Source organism: Bubalus kerabau, chromosome 6, assembly GCF_029407905.1.
Source record: "Bubalus kerabau isolate K-KA32 ecotype Philippines breed swamp buffalo chromosome 6, PCC_UOA_SB_1v2, whole genome shotgun sequence".
Lineage (NCBI taxonomy): Eukaryota > Metazoa > Chordata > Mammalia > Artiodactyla > Bovidae > Bubalus > Bubalus kerabau.
The window spans coordinates 112,475,530-112,490,722 of NC_073629.1; the positions used below are offsets into that span (position 1 = coordinate 112,475,530).

General features: G+C 47.8%; 1 protein-coding gene across 2 annotated transcripts in view; it reads left to right on the forward strand.

Annotated features, from left to right (window-relative positions):
• The window catches only part of CSMD2 (CUB and Sushi multiple domains 2), a 683,179-nt gene that overhangs the window by 239,709 nt on the left and 428,277 nt on the right, over nucleotides 1-15,193 (forward strand). For both annotated transcript variants that reach the window (XM_055586466.1, XM_055586467.1), the window contains exon 4: nucleotides 9,358-9,552. In XM_055586466.1, coding sequence (XP_055442441.1) covers nucleotides 9,358-9,552 — 195 coding nt within the window. The remainder of the gene's footprint in view (nucleotides 1-9,357; nucleotides 9,553-15,193) is intronic.

Here is a 15,193-nt window from a genome sequence, read left to right on the forward strand (position 1 = left end):
TTGCAAACATGAGCCAAGAGAAAGGCTCACAGTGGAGAGTTTATGCCAGATGCTGGGCAGGAAGAGACTTGGCAGGACAGGCCCTGTGGACTCGTGAGTGGCATACCCCATCTGAGGTCCTGGCACCCCTGCCTTCGTTTGATTGACAGGTAGCAGGAAATGTACAGGACCAGGCTCCCTGGTGGTTCAGACAGTAAAGGATCCACCTGCAATGCAGGAGACCCAGTGTCGATCCCTGGACCGGAGGCTCCCCTGGAGAAGAGAATGGCCACCCACTCCACTATTCTTGCTTGGAGAATTCCATGGACAGCGGAGCCTGCATCCTTGGGGTTGCAAAAGAGTCGGACATGAATGAGTTTGACTTGCCTGGTTTTCACCCCAAGTCATTCCTATGAGGAGAATGAGTGTGAGTCTCCTCTGAGGACGTTTCAAGGCACACCAGTTACCATGAGCTCTATGTGGAATGATCAGTGCAAGCACGGCCTAGCACAGGTCAAAGCACATGGGCTCAGCAGCCAGTCATTGCTGTGGACACCCAGCTGCACCCCCAGTGTGCTATGGGGTCTCGGGTAATGTGCTCCCGCCTCTCTGGCCATCATACTCGTCTCAACAAGGGATAATAGCCCTTCTCGCAGTGGTTTATTGGGAGGATTCAGTAAAAGCATTAAGTCACTCAATAAACTTTGATCAAGGTATCATTATACATCAGGCGCTGTTCAAGGAACTAGGATACAAAAGGGAATAAAAGAGATTAAGAAGATGCCTGTCTTCATGGAGCTTATATTGTAGCAGAGTGAGGCAAACAATAAACAATGCATCAACTGCATACTGTATCAGATGTAGATGGGAGGAGAGGAAGTGCAGACAGGTGTAGGTCATTCTCTGGGATGGACATATATACAGAGCGCTTGACAGTGAGGACGCCACATGGTGAGTGTGCAGTTGTGTTTACTAGGCCAAACAGCTGAAAGCAAGGGGCTTGTAAATGTTAACTAAGATAAAATGTGAGATGAGGAAGTGCCTAGCCTAGCATAGACACTCAAAAGGTAATGGATCTTATTCTTTCCTCCCCTGACCATGCCCACTGCCCCTCAAGTCTCTCTGTCACACACACACACACACACACACACACCCCACCATCTTCCCTGTCCATACCCACTACCCTTCAAATCAAACACAGGCACACACACCTAACACCATCTCCCCTGTCCATGCTGAGGGCTGGGAAAGAAGCAATCCTTCCTGCATCTTTTCTCCCAGTCATCCTGTCAGTTTGTATCAACCATATGGCCATGGAGATCAAACAAGTTACTTGATGGAAGATAAGGAATCAAACATATGGAGGGTGCTTGTCCAGAGAGCATAAACGACTCTTCATTATAATATGGCAACTAAAGTCTCAAATTAAAAATAAAAGAAGGCATGATGTAGCTTTTGCTGCACTCCAACCACAAAGGAGATTCATTGTCATACAATCACTGAGAATATCATGTTGATTGGCAAGAGCCTGGCTTTGTAGAAGGGACAAAATTCCCCACAGCTAATCTACAATGGAATTGTTCAATGTCAGGCACAGCTTTAATAATACTGTTCTCGGCTGCCTTGGATGTAAATATCCCACTCTTCATTTTATAAGCAATCAAAGGGAAGTTTTATAGACAGGAGAATATGAACAGTTATAATATCTGTGCCAAAAAAAACACACAGACAAAATCCAAAAATCAAAGAACACTGTGCCTTAGAAAGTCTGGCTTTGTGGCTTATCTCCAATCTCTGTCTGTCCAGCAAGTTGTGCATCAGACACATTACAAAAGACCACACTTTAAATGTTGCCCTTGACATTATTAAAAAGTACAAGAAAGGCAAATCAGACTAGAGAAGAAAAGACAGACAATTAAATCTGGACAGTCAGGTAATCACCCTTCATTTTGTCTCAGGGTCTAGAATAATGAAGGGAGGAAGGGAACTCTTGGTCATTAAGCACCCACTGTGTACTGGGCACTGTCTCTGTCAGAAGCTGTACTGTATTCCAAAATGAAGGGTGTTGAATGACAGAGCCAGAAAGACCTAGATTCACAGCCTAGCTCTGCCAGTTTCTAGCTCTGTGGCATTAAGGGAAGTTGCTTAAGCTCTCTGTGTCTCAGTTTGTTTTTGTTTTATTTTTTCATCTGTAAAGTAAGGATAATAAGTATCGCACATGATTGTTTTGAGGATTAAGTAAAATAAATTTGTAGCCTTGGGCCCAACACATGCCAGGAACTCATTTCAGTCAGTTCAGTCACTCAGTCGTGTCTGACTCTTTGCAACCCCATGAATCACAGCATGCCAGGCCTCCCTGTCCATCACCAACTCCGGAGTTCACTCAAACTCAGATCCATCAAGTCAGTGATGCCATCCAGCCATCTCATCCTCTGTTGTCCCCTTTTCTTCCTGCCCCCAATCCCTCCCAGCATCAGAGTCTTTTCCAATGAGTCAGCTCTTCGCATGAGGTGGCCAAAGTACTGGAGTTTCAGCTTCAGCATCATTCCTTCCAAAGAACACCCAGGGCTGATCTCCTTCAGAATGGACTGGTTGGATCTCTTTGCAGTCCAAGGGACTCTTAAGAGTCTTCTCCAACACCACAGTTCAAAAGCATCAATTCTTCAGTGCTCAGCTTTCTTCACAATCCAACTCTCACGTCCATACATGACCACTGGAAAAACCATAGCCTTGACTAGACGGAACTCAGTGGTGGGTATTATAAACCTAGCTTTATTTCATCTGTACATCAGCCCTGTTATGAGTTGAATTGTGTCCCCCCAAAAGAGATTAGGAGCTTCCCTGATAGCTCAGTTGGTAAGGAATCCGACTGCAATGCAGGAGACCCTGGTTCAATTCCTGGTTCGGGAAGATTCGCTGGAGAAGGAATAGACTACCCACTTAAGTATTCTTGGGCTTCCCTTGTGGCTCAGCTGGTAAAGAATCCACCTGCAATGCAGGAGACCTGGGTTCAATTCCTGGGTCGGGAAGATCCCCTGGAGAAGGGAAAGGCTACCCACTCCAGTATTCTGGCTGGAGAATTCCATAGACTGTGTAGTCCATGGGGTCACAAAGAGTCAGACACGACTGAGCGACTTTCACACTCACTTCAAAGGGATGCTGAAGACCTAACCCCAGGACCTGTGGATATGACCCTTTTTGGAGATAGGGCCTTTGCAGATGATGGAGTTGAGATGAGGCCATTGGAGTGTGTCCTAATCCAGTATGGTTGATGTCCTTTTAACAAGGTGAAATTTGGACACAGGGAAACAAAGGGAAAATGCCCAGTGAAGGTGAAGGGTTGGATGGAAGCATGGACAAGTTAAGGAACAGTAAAGTTTTCTAGATAATGACCAGAAGCTAAAAGGAGTCCCCTACAAGTTTCAGAGGGATCATGACCCTGCCGACACCTTGATTTTGGACTTCTAGCCTCTGCAGCTGTGAGACAATAAGTATCTGTTGTTTTAAGCCACCCAGTTTGTGGCACTTTGTTGTAGCAGCCCTGGGAAGCTAATATAACCCATCCCTTCACTCAAGAGGAAGAAGAATAAAGTATCCTCATTTTCAGATGAATAACTGAATGATGAAGCCCAGAGAGGTATAGTTTATGGCTCAAGATCATTCTGCTAGAGGTGGATGAGCTGAGATTTGAATCCAGGCCTCTCTGAGGCCAACATCTGCCCTCTCTCCATGCCCTGTGCGGCCTCTCAGGAGCAGAGCTCAAGTTAAAAAAGGAGGTGGGACTGGAAATGAGCTCCTCACTCATCACACCCAAGTCCCAGTGGAGGTGCCAGGTCAGAGTGGTCTGATTATGAACAGCTCATTAAGTAAAGAGCAGTGAGCATTTGAGAGTGACTTTTTAAAAAGAATCGGATTTTATTTATAGTGATGTTCCAGTCATTAATTTCAAAGGAAGAAAACCCAAAGCAGAAGTAGGTTCATTAAAAATTTGACATTAGTAATTTAATTAAACTGGATTTTTGCGTCTCGTTGCGGAAAATGAAACGTTAGTTCTACACCAGTTCTTAGCCCATTTCCCCAGGTTGGCTCCCTCCCCTCATCTTAGCTTGCTTTCTTCTCCAAATGTTTACCTGTCCCGCCCCTTGCAACCCCAACGCTCACACTCACATCACAGTCTCTGCCTCTGCTGTAGCCAGCAGCTTGGGACTGTGGGAAATGCCAAGGAAGCCGGCAGCAAGGGATTATGGGAAATACCAAGGAAGCCGGCAGCAAGGGATTATGGGAAATGCCAAGGAAGCCGGCAGCAAGGGATTATGGGAAATGCCAAGGAAGCTGGTATCCGGCTAAGGTATCCAGCAGCCCAAAGACTACATACTTAGCTAGGCTAATAGGGTGATGAGGTCAATCCTTTTGTCTGGGTCATCTCACTTGTCAGAGGTAGAAAATAGGCAGGGAAGAGCTCTTTAGCCCTTAAGATAGTTCTCTCACAGAAACATAAGCCATTTAAGGTCAGAGACCCTTTTGTCCAGTTAACTGCTCTATTACCAGCATAGAGTGCAGCAGGCCCACAATACATTTTCATTGCCTGAAAGAGTTAATGCATCAGTGATGAATTCTTCGAAACAACTAATTAATGAACACTCAAATATATCCCTACAAGTGCCAGACACTGTGTTAGGCTCGCAGGGACTGCATGGCCCTACAGCACAATGGAAGGACAACATCTGCCATTCTTGAGCACCTACTCTGTGCCGGGCACTGTGCCAGCCATGCATCGGTTATGATCAGTAACCTGGTAAACCCCTAGATATTACTGTCCTTTTTCAGTTGAGGAAAGTAAGGCTCAGTGAGGTCACCTGACTTAAGGCCAGGGAATAAGACACTGACAGCCCCTCGCTTCAGACCAGATTAAGCTAGTACCAAAGTCTGCCCTTTCCTTCCCCAAGAAGGGAGGCGAGGACAAGGCAGAGGGAAAGCCTCCTTTCTGAGGGCTCTGAGATCAGTGTGGATGGCTGAGATGGTCCTGAAAAATAGCAGTATGGGCTGGAAGAGGGAACATCAAGGACCAGGGAAGCTTTCTAGAATCCAGGCTGGTTATCTCCATTTCTTTATTTCTCATCATTGCCACCCCTCCCCTCTTACTGCAGGCTCCCTGAACTCTTAGGTTGTCTCTGGCCTCAGGGTCTTTCCACATGGTATTTCCTCTGCCTGGAACACTCTTAGACCTAGCTAATTATTACTAACCTCGCAAGGTTCAGCATAGACATCTCCTCTTCCAGGAAGCTGGCCCTGACTACCCCTGACTAGGTTTGATCCCCTGCCTGGTTCCTATTTAACTATAAAGGACTTCAGTTCAGTTCAATTCAGTTGCTCAATCATGTCCGACTCTTTGCGACCCCATGAATTGCAGCATGCCATCCTTGTCCATCACCAGCTCCAGGAGTTCACCCAAACTCGTGTGCATCGAGTCAGTGATGCCATCCAGCCATCTCATCCTCTGTCGTCCCCTTCTCCTCCTGCCCCCAATCCCTCCCAACATCAGGGTCTTTTCCAATGAATCAACTCTTCGCATGAGGTGGCCAAAGTATTGGAGTTTCAGCCTCAAAATCCGTCCTTCCAGTGAACACCCAGGACTGATCTCCTTTAGGATGGACTGGTTGGATCTCCTTGCAGTCCAAGGGACTCTCATGAGTCTTCTCCAACACCACAGTTCAAAAGCATCAGTTCTTCAGCATTCAGCTTTCTTCACAGTCCAACTCTCACATCCATATATGACCACTGGAAAAACCATAGCCTTGACTAAACGGACCTTTGTTGGCAAAGTAATGTCTCTGCTTTTTAATATGCTATCCAGGTTGATCATAACTTTCCTTCCAAGGAGTAAGCATCTTTTAATTTCATGGCTGCAGTCACCATCTGCAGTGATTTTGGAGCCCCCCAAAATAAAATCTGATACTGTTTCCACTGTTTCCCCATCTATTTCCCATGAAGTGATGGGACCAGATGCCATGATCTTCGTTTTCTGAATGTTGAGCTTTAAGCCAACTTTTTCACTCTCAACTTTCACTTTCATCAAGAGGCTCTTGAGTTCCTCTTCACTTTCTGCCATAAGGGTGGTGTCATCTGCATATCTGAGGTTATTGATATTTCTCCCGGCAATCTTGATTCCAGCTTGTGGTTCTTCTAGCCCATTTCTCATGATGTACTCTGCATATAAGTTAAATAATCAGGGTGACAATATACAGCCTTGATGTACTCCTTTTCCTATTTGGAACTAGTCTGTTGTTCCTCCAGTTCTAACTGTTGCTTCCTGACCTGCATATAGTTTTCTCAAGAGGCAGGTCAGGTGGTCTGGTATTCCCATCTCTTTCAGAATTTTCCACAGCTTATTGTGATCCACGCAGTCAAAGGCTTTGGCATAGTCAACACAGCAGAAATAGATGTTTTTCTGGAACTCTCTTGCTTTTTCCATGATCCAGAGGATGTTGGCAATTTGATCTCTGGTTCCTCTGCCTTTTCTAAAAGCAGCTTGAACATCTGAAAGTTCATGGTTCACGTATTGCTGAAGCCTGGCTTGGAGACTTTTGAGCATTACTTTACTAGCGTGTGAGATGAGTGCAATTGTGTGGTAGTTTGAGCATTCTTCGGCATTGCTTTTCTTTGGGATTGGAATGAAAACTGACCTTTTCCAGTCCTGTGGCCACTGCTGAGTTTTCCAAATTTGCTGGCACATTGAGTGCAGCACTTTCACAGCATCGTCTTTCAGGATTTGAAATAGCTCTTAGTATACCTTTAAACATATGCATGTCCCACTGGACTGGGAACTCGGATTCTCTTGTGTGGTACTCTGTATCCATGCTCTAAGTGCGTTATATACCTCCACTTATTTAACGGTCACAACAACTCCAGAGGAAGGTACTCTTGTGAACTGCCTCTTACAATGGAGGAAACTGAGGCCCAGACAGGTGAAGAGACTTTCTTAGGGTCCCACAGGCAGTAAGCCACCAGGGTGGGTTGTGAACCCAAGCACTGAGGCTGTTAGGCCTGTACTTTCCACAGTCTTACTCTATGGCCTCCCAGGGCTGGTGTCCATAAACCATCGTCAGATGAAGTAATGGAGAAGTACTTTTATGGCAAGCTTCCCAGGTGGTGAAGTGCTAAAGAATCCTCCTGCTAATGCAGGAAGTGCAGGAGACGTGGGTTTGATCCTTGGGTTGGGAAGATTCCCTGGAGGAGGAAATGGCAACCCACTCCAGTATTCTTGCCTGGAAAATCCCATGGACAGGGGAGCCTGGAGGGCTACAACCCATGGGGTTGCAAAGAGTTGGGCATGGCTTAGCAGCTGAGCACGCATGCATGCACTTGGATGGCAGTCTGGACGCAGCTGTGACCACTTGTCTTCTCCTCGTGGGGAGGTGTGGAATGGTGAGAGGTGGGACCTTCTGGGCACAGCAGTTCCAACTTGAGGAAGAAAGGCACAGGGTAGGGGGAGCTGCGTCAGGGTGAACGTGTGACTCAGGCACAGAGGTGATGCACACGCCCTTTCTCCCTCCTGATTGGCAGTCATGATGCTCTAGCACCCTCAGCAAGACTATTTCCTCTGCATAATGAACAAACGTTGGCAGCTGGCCGTTACTGCTCTGGCTCAGGTGGCACTGTATGTGGTATTCTCTGGCTCCCCATTTTCCCCTTGAAATGGGTCAGTCTGATCAGAACTCAGGTTCTTGTCTCCCTACCTCACTGCCTCTTTCCAGCACTAATTACCCCTTCAACTCCCCTAATCCCACTTGGCCAAACTCCTCTTCTGGCTGCCAGGGCAGATACGCATGGAAGAAAGGACATCAGGTTTAATGAGCACCTACTCCGTGCCACCGTCTGTGTCCCTTCCACGGTGTTTAGTGGGAAGGACTGTAGAGTCTGAGATCAGAGCAATAAAACCCAAGAGATTAAAGTGATTTCCCTGGGACATCTCAAAAGATGGGGTAGACTTGTTACTGAACCAGGATCGTTTTGCCCAACGCACAGCAAGGCACAGTGCTGAGATGCCGAGGTTTGCAGCAAAGAGAGGGTTTATTCACAAAGCATCTGAGCAAGGAGATGGAAGAACAAGTCTCGAATCTGCCTTCCCAAAGAGAAGTTCAGTTCAGTTCAGTTCAGTTCAGTCACTCAGTCATGTCCGACTCTTTGCAACTCCATAGACTGCAGTACACCAGGCTTCTCTGTCCATCACCAACTCCCAGAGTTTACTCAAACTCGTGTCCATTGAGTCAGTGATACCATCCAACCATGTCATCCTCTGTCATCCCCTTCTTCTCCTGCCTTCCATCTTCAGGGTCTTTTCCAATGAGTCAGCTCTTCGCATGAGGTGGCCAAAGTATTGGAGTTTCAGCCTCAGCATCAGTCCTTCCAATGAATATTCAGGACTGATTTCCTTTAAGATGGACTGGTTGGATCTCCTTGCTGTCCAAGGGACTCTCAAGAGTCTTCTCCAACACCGCAGTTCAAAAGCATCAATTCTTCTATGCTCAGCTTTCTTTATAGTCCATCTCTCACATCCATACATGACTACTGGAAAAACCATAGCCTTGACTAGATAGACCTTTTTTGACAAAGTAATGTCTCTCCTTTTTAATATGCTGTCTAGGTTGGTCATAACTTTTCTTCCAAGGAGTGTCTTTTAATTCAAAGGCAAAGGCCTCAGGATATTTGTGGGATAGAGACTAGAGAAGCAAGGTGGTCTGAGGCTTGGGGAGCATGGGGAAAGGTGATTGGATAAAGGTGCAGTGATCACCCTTCTGCACACGTGTAACTAAGCTACAGGCCTCTGCATGTTTTGAGGGCACTTAGCACCCTCTGAGGGTGGAGTTTTTCAGCCCTCTGACATCAAATGGTCACCGAGTGTTCACTCACACATGCCCAGTGAGAAAGTGGGTGGTGTTATTTAGTCTTAATCAGCTCAACCAGACACAAATTCCTGGAAAACAATTCAGGCAAGCATTTGTTGTTTGGGTTCTCTGCTCCTTGGAGGAGGACATGAAAACCTTTTATAGCAACAGATAAAATGACCCTGAGTGGTGAAGGCAGGATACAGCTGTAACTGATTGAACTGACCCACAGCTTCAAACATACTTCACACCCAGGGCTGCTCATGAGAAAGGGCAGGAAAGCTGGGTGTCTGGGAATAAATTGCACTTGGGGCTCCTTTTGAACACACGACCCCTGTGAGTACTCAGGGCCCAGGCAGCCGGGAGGATGGCGGTCCTGTCCTAGGGAACAGAGGAGGCTTAGGGAGGAGGGTAGCCCAGGGAGGTGGCGCTCGGAGGCAGGGGTCAGGGCTGGAGCCCCGTTCACCGGCTGCGTCTCTCTTTCTGCTCACAGTGCTCCCCAGCCACACGTGCGGGAACCCCGGGAGGCTGCCCAACGGCGTCCAGCAGGGCTCTACCTTCAACCTCGGTGACAAGGTCCGCTACAGCTGCAACCCCGGCTTCTTCCTGGAGGGCCACGCTGTGCTCACCTGCCACGCTGGCTCCGATAACAGTGCCATGTGGGACTTCCCGCTGCCCTCCTGCCGAGGTAGGTGGCCAGGGCGGGTCTAAGGGGTGGATGGCCCCTGGGAGGCCTGCTGGACCTTCCAGTGGGAGCCAGTCTCCATCTGCTCCAGCGGAAGGTGGGGTCCCCACTACGGGAAGCATGTGTCTTGGAGCCACCCAGGGTCCTCAGGGGCCCCAAGTATTCTGGGGGCTTTTAGGATTGATCAGACCTCCTAGGCCCTCAAGTGGGTACTCTCTCAACCTCCTTCCTCCACATCAGCAAATTTATTTTTAGCTGGTCTGCCCTCCTCTCATGCCCTCCTGTCTTAGAAGAGACATCGTTTCTCTTCCTGTTACCGACGTGTCTCCCGTGAATGGCTCTCTCCCAGCTGCTTTCCCCCTGACCTCACCCTGGCAGTTCTTCTCTCTTTTCTTTAAATTCAGCCCCTCTCTCTGTTTTGTGGTGTCCTCCTCTCAGCCTTCAAATATGCTCAGAACCTCTTTACCCCAACACTGCCCCCCAAGAAGCCCCACCTCCCTTCAGCACTACGTCGACCTCAGCCTCCCGGCTGGGATGACCAGCTTGTCCTGGTTTCCCCAGCACATTCCCATTTCCTAGCTCCCAGAATCCTGCATCATGGACACCCCGCTCAGTTCCAGGCAAACTGAGACAGTTGATCACTCTTCTCCCAGCCTATTTCTCCCTCTCCCCACAATAATCAAGCTTATTTCTAAGATAATTTCTCATGCCTCTTATCTGATGACAAAAATAGCACATGATCATTTTAAGTGATCTTAGCAAATACAGAAAAGTCTAAAGAAACAAAATTGGCCTGCTTTCACCATGATTTTCAAATATTCCCTTCCCATATTCTTCCTGTGTTTTTTTTTTTTAAATGGAAGACTAGCTGATTTACAATGTTGTGTTAGGTTTAGGTACACAGCAAAGTGATCCAGGCTTCCCTGACAGCTCAGTTGGTAAAGAATCAGCCTGCAATGCAGGATACCCCGGTTCGATTCCTGGGTCAGGAAGATCCACTGGAGAAGGGGTAGGCTACCCACTCCAGTATTCTGGCCTGGAGAATTCCATGACTGTGTAGTCCATGGGGTCACAAAGAGTAAGACACGACTGAGCGACTTTCATTTTCAAAGTGATTCAGATGTACATATATCTATATATATTCCTTTTCAGATTATTTTCCATTATAGGTTATTACACGGTGTTGAACATATTAATAGTTCTCTGTGCTATAGAGTAAGACCTGGTTATTTATCTATTTTATAAGTAATAGTATATGCCTATTAATCCTAAACTCCAAATTTATCCTCCCCCACCCCTGGCTTCCCCTTTGGTAACCATAAATCTGTTTGCTTCATCTGTAAGTCTGTTTTTTTTTTTTTTTTAATGAATTTATTTATATCACTCTTTTTAGATTCTACCTATGTGTGTGTGTGCGTGTGCTCAGTCATGGCCAACTCTTGGCTGGTCTTCCCATGGATGGAGTGGGCTGGGGTCATGGTTCTCCCCCAGTGCTCACATCACAGCAGTAATTCATGGGTGTGCAGAGCCTTTAGGGGGCACAACTCACCCCAGCTCACTCCTGACTCCTGTTCAGCCTCTCAGATGATGATAATTCTTCCCCCCTTCCTTTTCCACTGGCTTTTCTCCCCATCTTCCCCTTAAATGGCCTCCTCACGGGGAACTTCTTGCATCTCTTGGAGTTTTTCATCCACTTGTGTGCTTAGTCGCTCAGTCATGTCTGACTCTTTGTGACCCCATGGACTATAGCCCACCAGGCTCCTCTGTCAATGGGATTTCCTAGGCAGGAATACTGGAGTGGGTTGCCATTTCCTTCTTCAAAGGATCTTCCTAACCCAGGGATCGAACCTGCATCTCCTGTGTCTCCTGCATTGCAGGTGGATTCTTTACCCACTGAGCCATTGGGGAAGCCCACTAGGGCTGTTGCTTGAAGTGACACTTTGATCTCCAACCCTCCCTCTGTCCTAAGCGTCTGGCCCACAATTATATCAAACTCTCCTGAACCCCTCCCTTCAAATGAGGCATATCCCAACCTAACACTTTCTATTTTCCTGAACCTGCTTTTTTTTTGCACTCCCCAACTCGATGATGAGTGTCACCATTCAAGGTGGCCAAAGCAGACGTGCCAGGGGCATCTAACACTCCTCACCCTCTTAGCTCCCAACATCCTTAGTCACTGTGTCCTGACAAATCCTTCTCTGCGCTGACCTTCCCCTCCACACCTCTGCCGCTTTTCAGGGGACCCTGCTGCTGATGGTCCAAGCTCTCTCAGCTCTCACCGCCTCACTGCAGAGGATCTCCAGCCCTCCAGCCCTCTCACCGCACACATCCCAATTCATTCCCCACTGCAGGAGTGAACTTCCTAAGACACAGATCTGACAGCATCACTTCATGCTTAGATTCCTGCCAGTGGCTCTTTATCACTGACAGGGTCAAGTTCAGATTCCTTAGCATGGAGCACAAGACCCTTCTGGAAGGAGTCCCAGACTGATCTTTCTAAGTCATTTCTAAGTAGCTTGCAATTAGCCACATCAGAAATGCTCCCTTCCAGAACACACAGTCTAGGGAAGTCAGCCATGCATGTGAAATCTTACTTTCAGGAGGGCTTTGAGCCTCGGAGATTCCTGAGGGCCCAAGGGGGCTGAGACGAGGCTCTGTTCAAAACTGGGGTGGGGGGAACAAAGCACCGTCCCATTCTCGGAGCCCCCAAAGCCCCCTATTCCCTGTGCTTTGGGGGTCCATTATTCTACTTCAGTACATGGTGCATGAAGAGCTAAGAAGCATTCCCAATAATGTCCATGATTTTCTGAAAGTGATTTTCCAAACTAAGTGATTTTCTTAGGAGGCCAAACCAAAAAGAACAGAGAAGGGTGCTTCTCGTGTGCGCTGGACTCCAGAAGCCACAGTCTTGCCAGAGTTCATGGATTCAGACTTGGGGAGGATTAAAGCCTTTTGGCCTTTCTTCCTCTCTCATAGAACTCTCTGAGGATGGCATCTGTGAGTGGATTAACTTCATCCACTGGGCAGTGGTCCGTAAATACTTGCTGCATGAATGGATGACTGGATGGGTCTAATTCACCATCAGGATTATGTAGGCCTATGAACCCAAAGGAGAAATTACTGGCCTGGGTTAGCCCACCTGCCCAGCAGCTTGGAGTGACACGAGCTCTTTGGGTCCAAGGCTTCGCAGAGTGTGTTGAAGGGTGGTGTACCTATGCCTCAAACAGTATATGCCACCCACCTGGCTGAAAGGAAGACCTGGAGACACAGTCCAGACCAAGAGGGAACAGGGACCAACTGGGGCCTGGGGGCAGAGCAGGTGTGAGTCTGACCTCTCAGGAGGCCCATCCCAAGGCTACTAGCCCATCAAGGCTTGGCCCAGCTGGCAAAGATAAGGAGGCGAGATTTCCCATCAGTTTGTGTTATTTGGGGGCACCTTTTCAAAGGCAGATGTCCTTGGGAGCCCTAAACCTGCTTGAACCTTTCTGATTCACAAGGAAGACCAGGTGGATCTCAGCAATGGGCCTCTGACTTGTGAGGTGCATCGGCCCTGGATCAAAAAGGGCTGCATGGGGGAAAGATAGGGGTTCATAGGCTCAGGGAGTTGGGCATTTGGTCTGCAGCAGCCTGGGTGGCTAGTACCCCGCTGTATTCCAAATGTTCTGGATCCAGGGAGGGGAACCTGCAAAATATGAGACAGAAGCAGAATGTCAGGCATGGAGAGAGCATGGATTCAAACCTACATTCAACTCTAGCCATGCAAGCTCAGAGCTGTGGGTCACTGGCCTGCCGCCAAGCCTGAATCTTAAAGCCAGGACGTGAGTAGTAGCCTTAAAGGGTGATTGTGTACACATTCATTCACTCAGCATTTAACAACTTTTTTAAAAGATTTTTTTGTCATGGACCTTTTTTTTTTAAGTCTTCATTGAATTTCTTATAATATTGCTTCTGTTTTATGTTTTGATTTTTTAGCCATGAGGCATGTGGAACCTTAGCTTCTCATTCAGACATCTAACCCACACCCCCTGTGTTGGAAGACAAAGTCTTAACCACTGGACCTCCAAGGAAGTCCCAGGAGTTAATTTAACTTTTGATTGAGTACCTACTCTGTGCTAGCCAGTCACTGACTCAATCTTTATTTATTAATTCTTGTTAAGTGCCAGATATTGTTCTAGATGCAGAGAACTGCAGTGATGAAGAAGTCAGACCAAGTTCCAGGAGCTCATAGAGTTTACCCTTTAGCATCTGGGGGGCAGAAACAGACAAAAGTCAAAGAAACAGTTTTCAGGTTACCATTGGAACCATGAGGGAGATGAAATAGCCAGTGACAAGGAAGGGAGCTGTCAGGAGAGGACTCTCGGGAGGTGACATTTGAACTGTGTCCTGCTTAACAGGGCTTCCCAGATGGCGCTAGTGGTAAAGAACCTGCCTGCCAGTGCAGGAGATATCAAGAGAAGTGGGTTCAATCCCTCGGTTGGAAAGATCCACTGGAGGAGGGTATACCAATCAACTCCAGTATTCTTGCCTGGACAATCCCATGGACAGAGGAACCTGGCAGTCTGTAGTCTATATGGTTGCATAGAGTTGGACTTGGCTGAAGTGACTTAGCATGCCTGAATGACAAGAAGGAGCCTATTGTGTGAAGACCTGGGGAAAGGAATCGCAGATGCAAGACCCTCAGGTGGGAGAGAGCTTGACATGTTAGAAGAAGAGAAAACCAGTCCATGGGGCAATGTAGAGTCAGGGGAGGAGACGAGGGGAGTAGATGGGGCTGTGGACAAGTTTGGGACAAGGAGTTTGGGTTTGATTCAAAGTTTAGGAGGTCTCCAGGAAAGAGCTTTCTGCAGAGGAGTGGCACAATTGAACTGATTAAAAAAAAAAAAAATTGGATGATACAAGGGAGAGGGCTTTTAGTTAGCTAGAAGCCAAACTGGGAAGCCAGTTAGGAGGCAGCTGCTGCAGGTGTGCGGGCTGGAGCTGATGCAGCTCAGTCAAGGGAGCCGTGGTAGAAACGGAGGGAATGGGCCAGGCTGGGCCTGTGGTTTAGAGCCCAGCCAGCAGCCTTGTGATGAAATGAATGCAGGTGCTGGTGGGGTCAAGGTTGACTCCTAGGCTCTTTCTGGAGTGCTGGCAGGATGAGGATGCCAGTAACCAAAATGGGGGTGACTGGGGCAGGGAGCGGGAAGTGTGTACCCTAAAGACAGTCAAGAGAGCTCATTTTGTCTAGGTCAAGTTTGAAAAGCCTATGATATCTCCAAGTAGAGGGTATCAGTTCTATGGCTAGAGGCAGTTCAGAGCTAGAAAGATCAGGAGACGGATAAGAGCCAACCTGGTGATGGAGATAGCGTAGAGGGCCTGGGCACTGCATGCTGGGCCCCCTTCTGCTGAGCCAATTATACGACATACAGCAGGCACCAAATGCCACAGCAGGTAGTATGAACATTGAGTGTTTCTGACCATGGGGCCTTGGCAGGGACCGTGGCTCCCAGAGAACATTCCTAAGTACAGTGTCCCTCCACTGCCCCTGGGATCGCTGGTCATACTTCTGTCGTCTTTGCCATCACCAGTGGCTCAGACCGTAAAGAATCTGCCTGCAATGCAGGAGACTTGGGTTCTATTCCTGGGTAGGGAAGATCCCATGGAG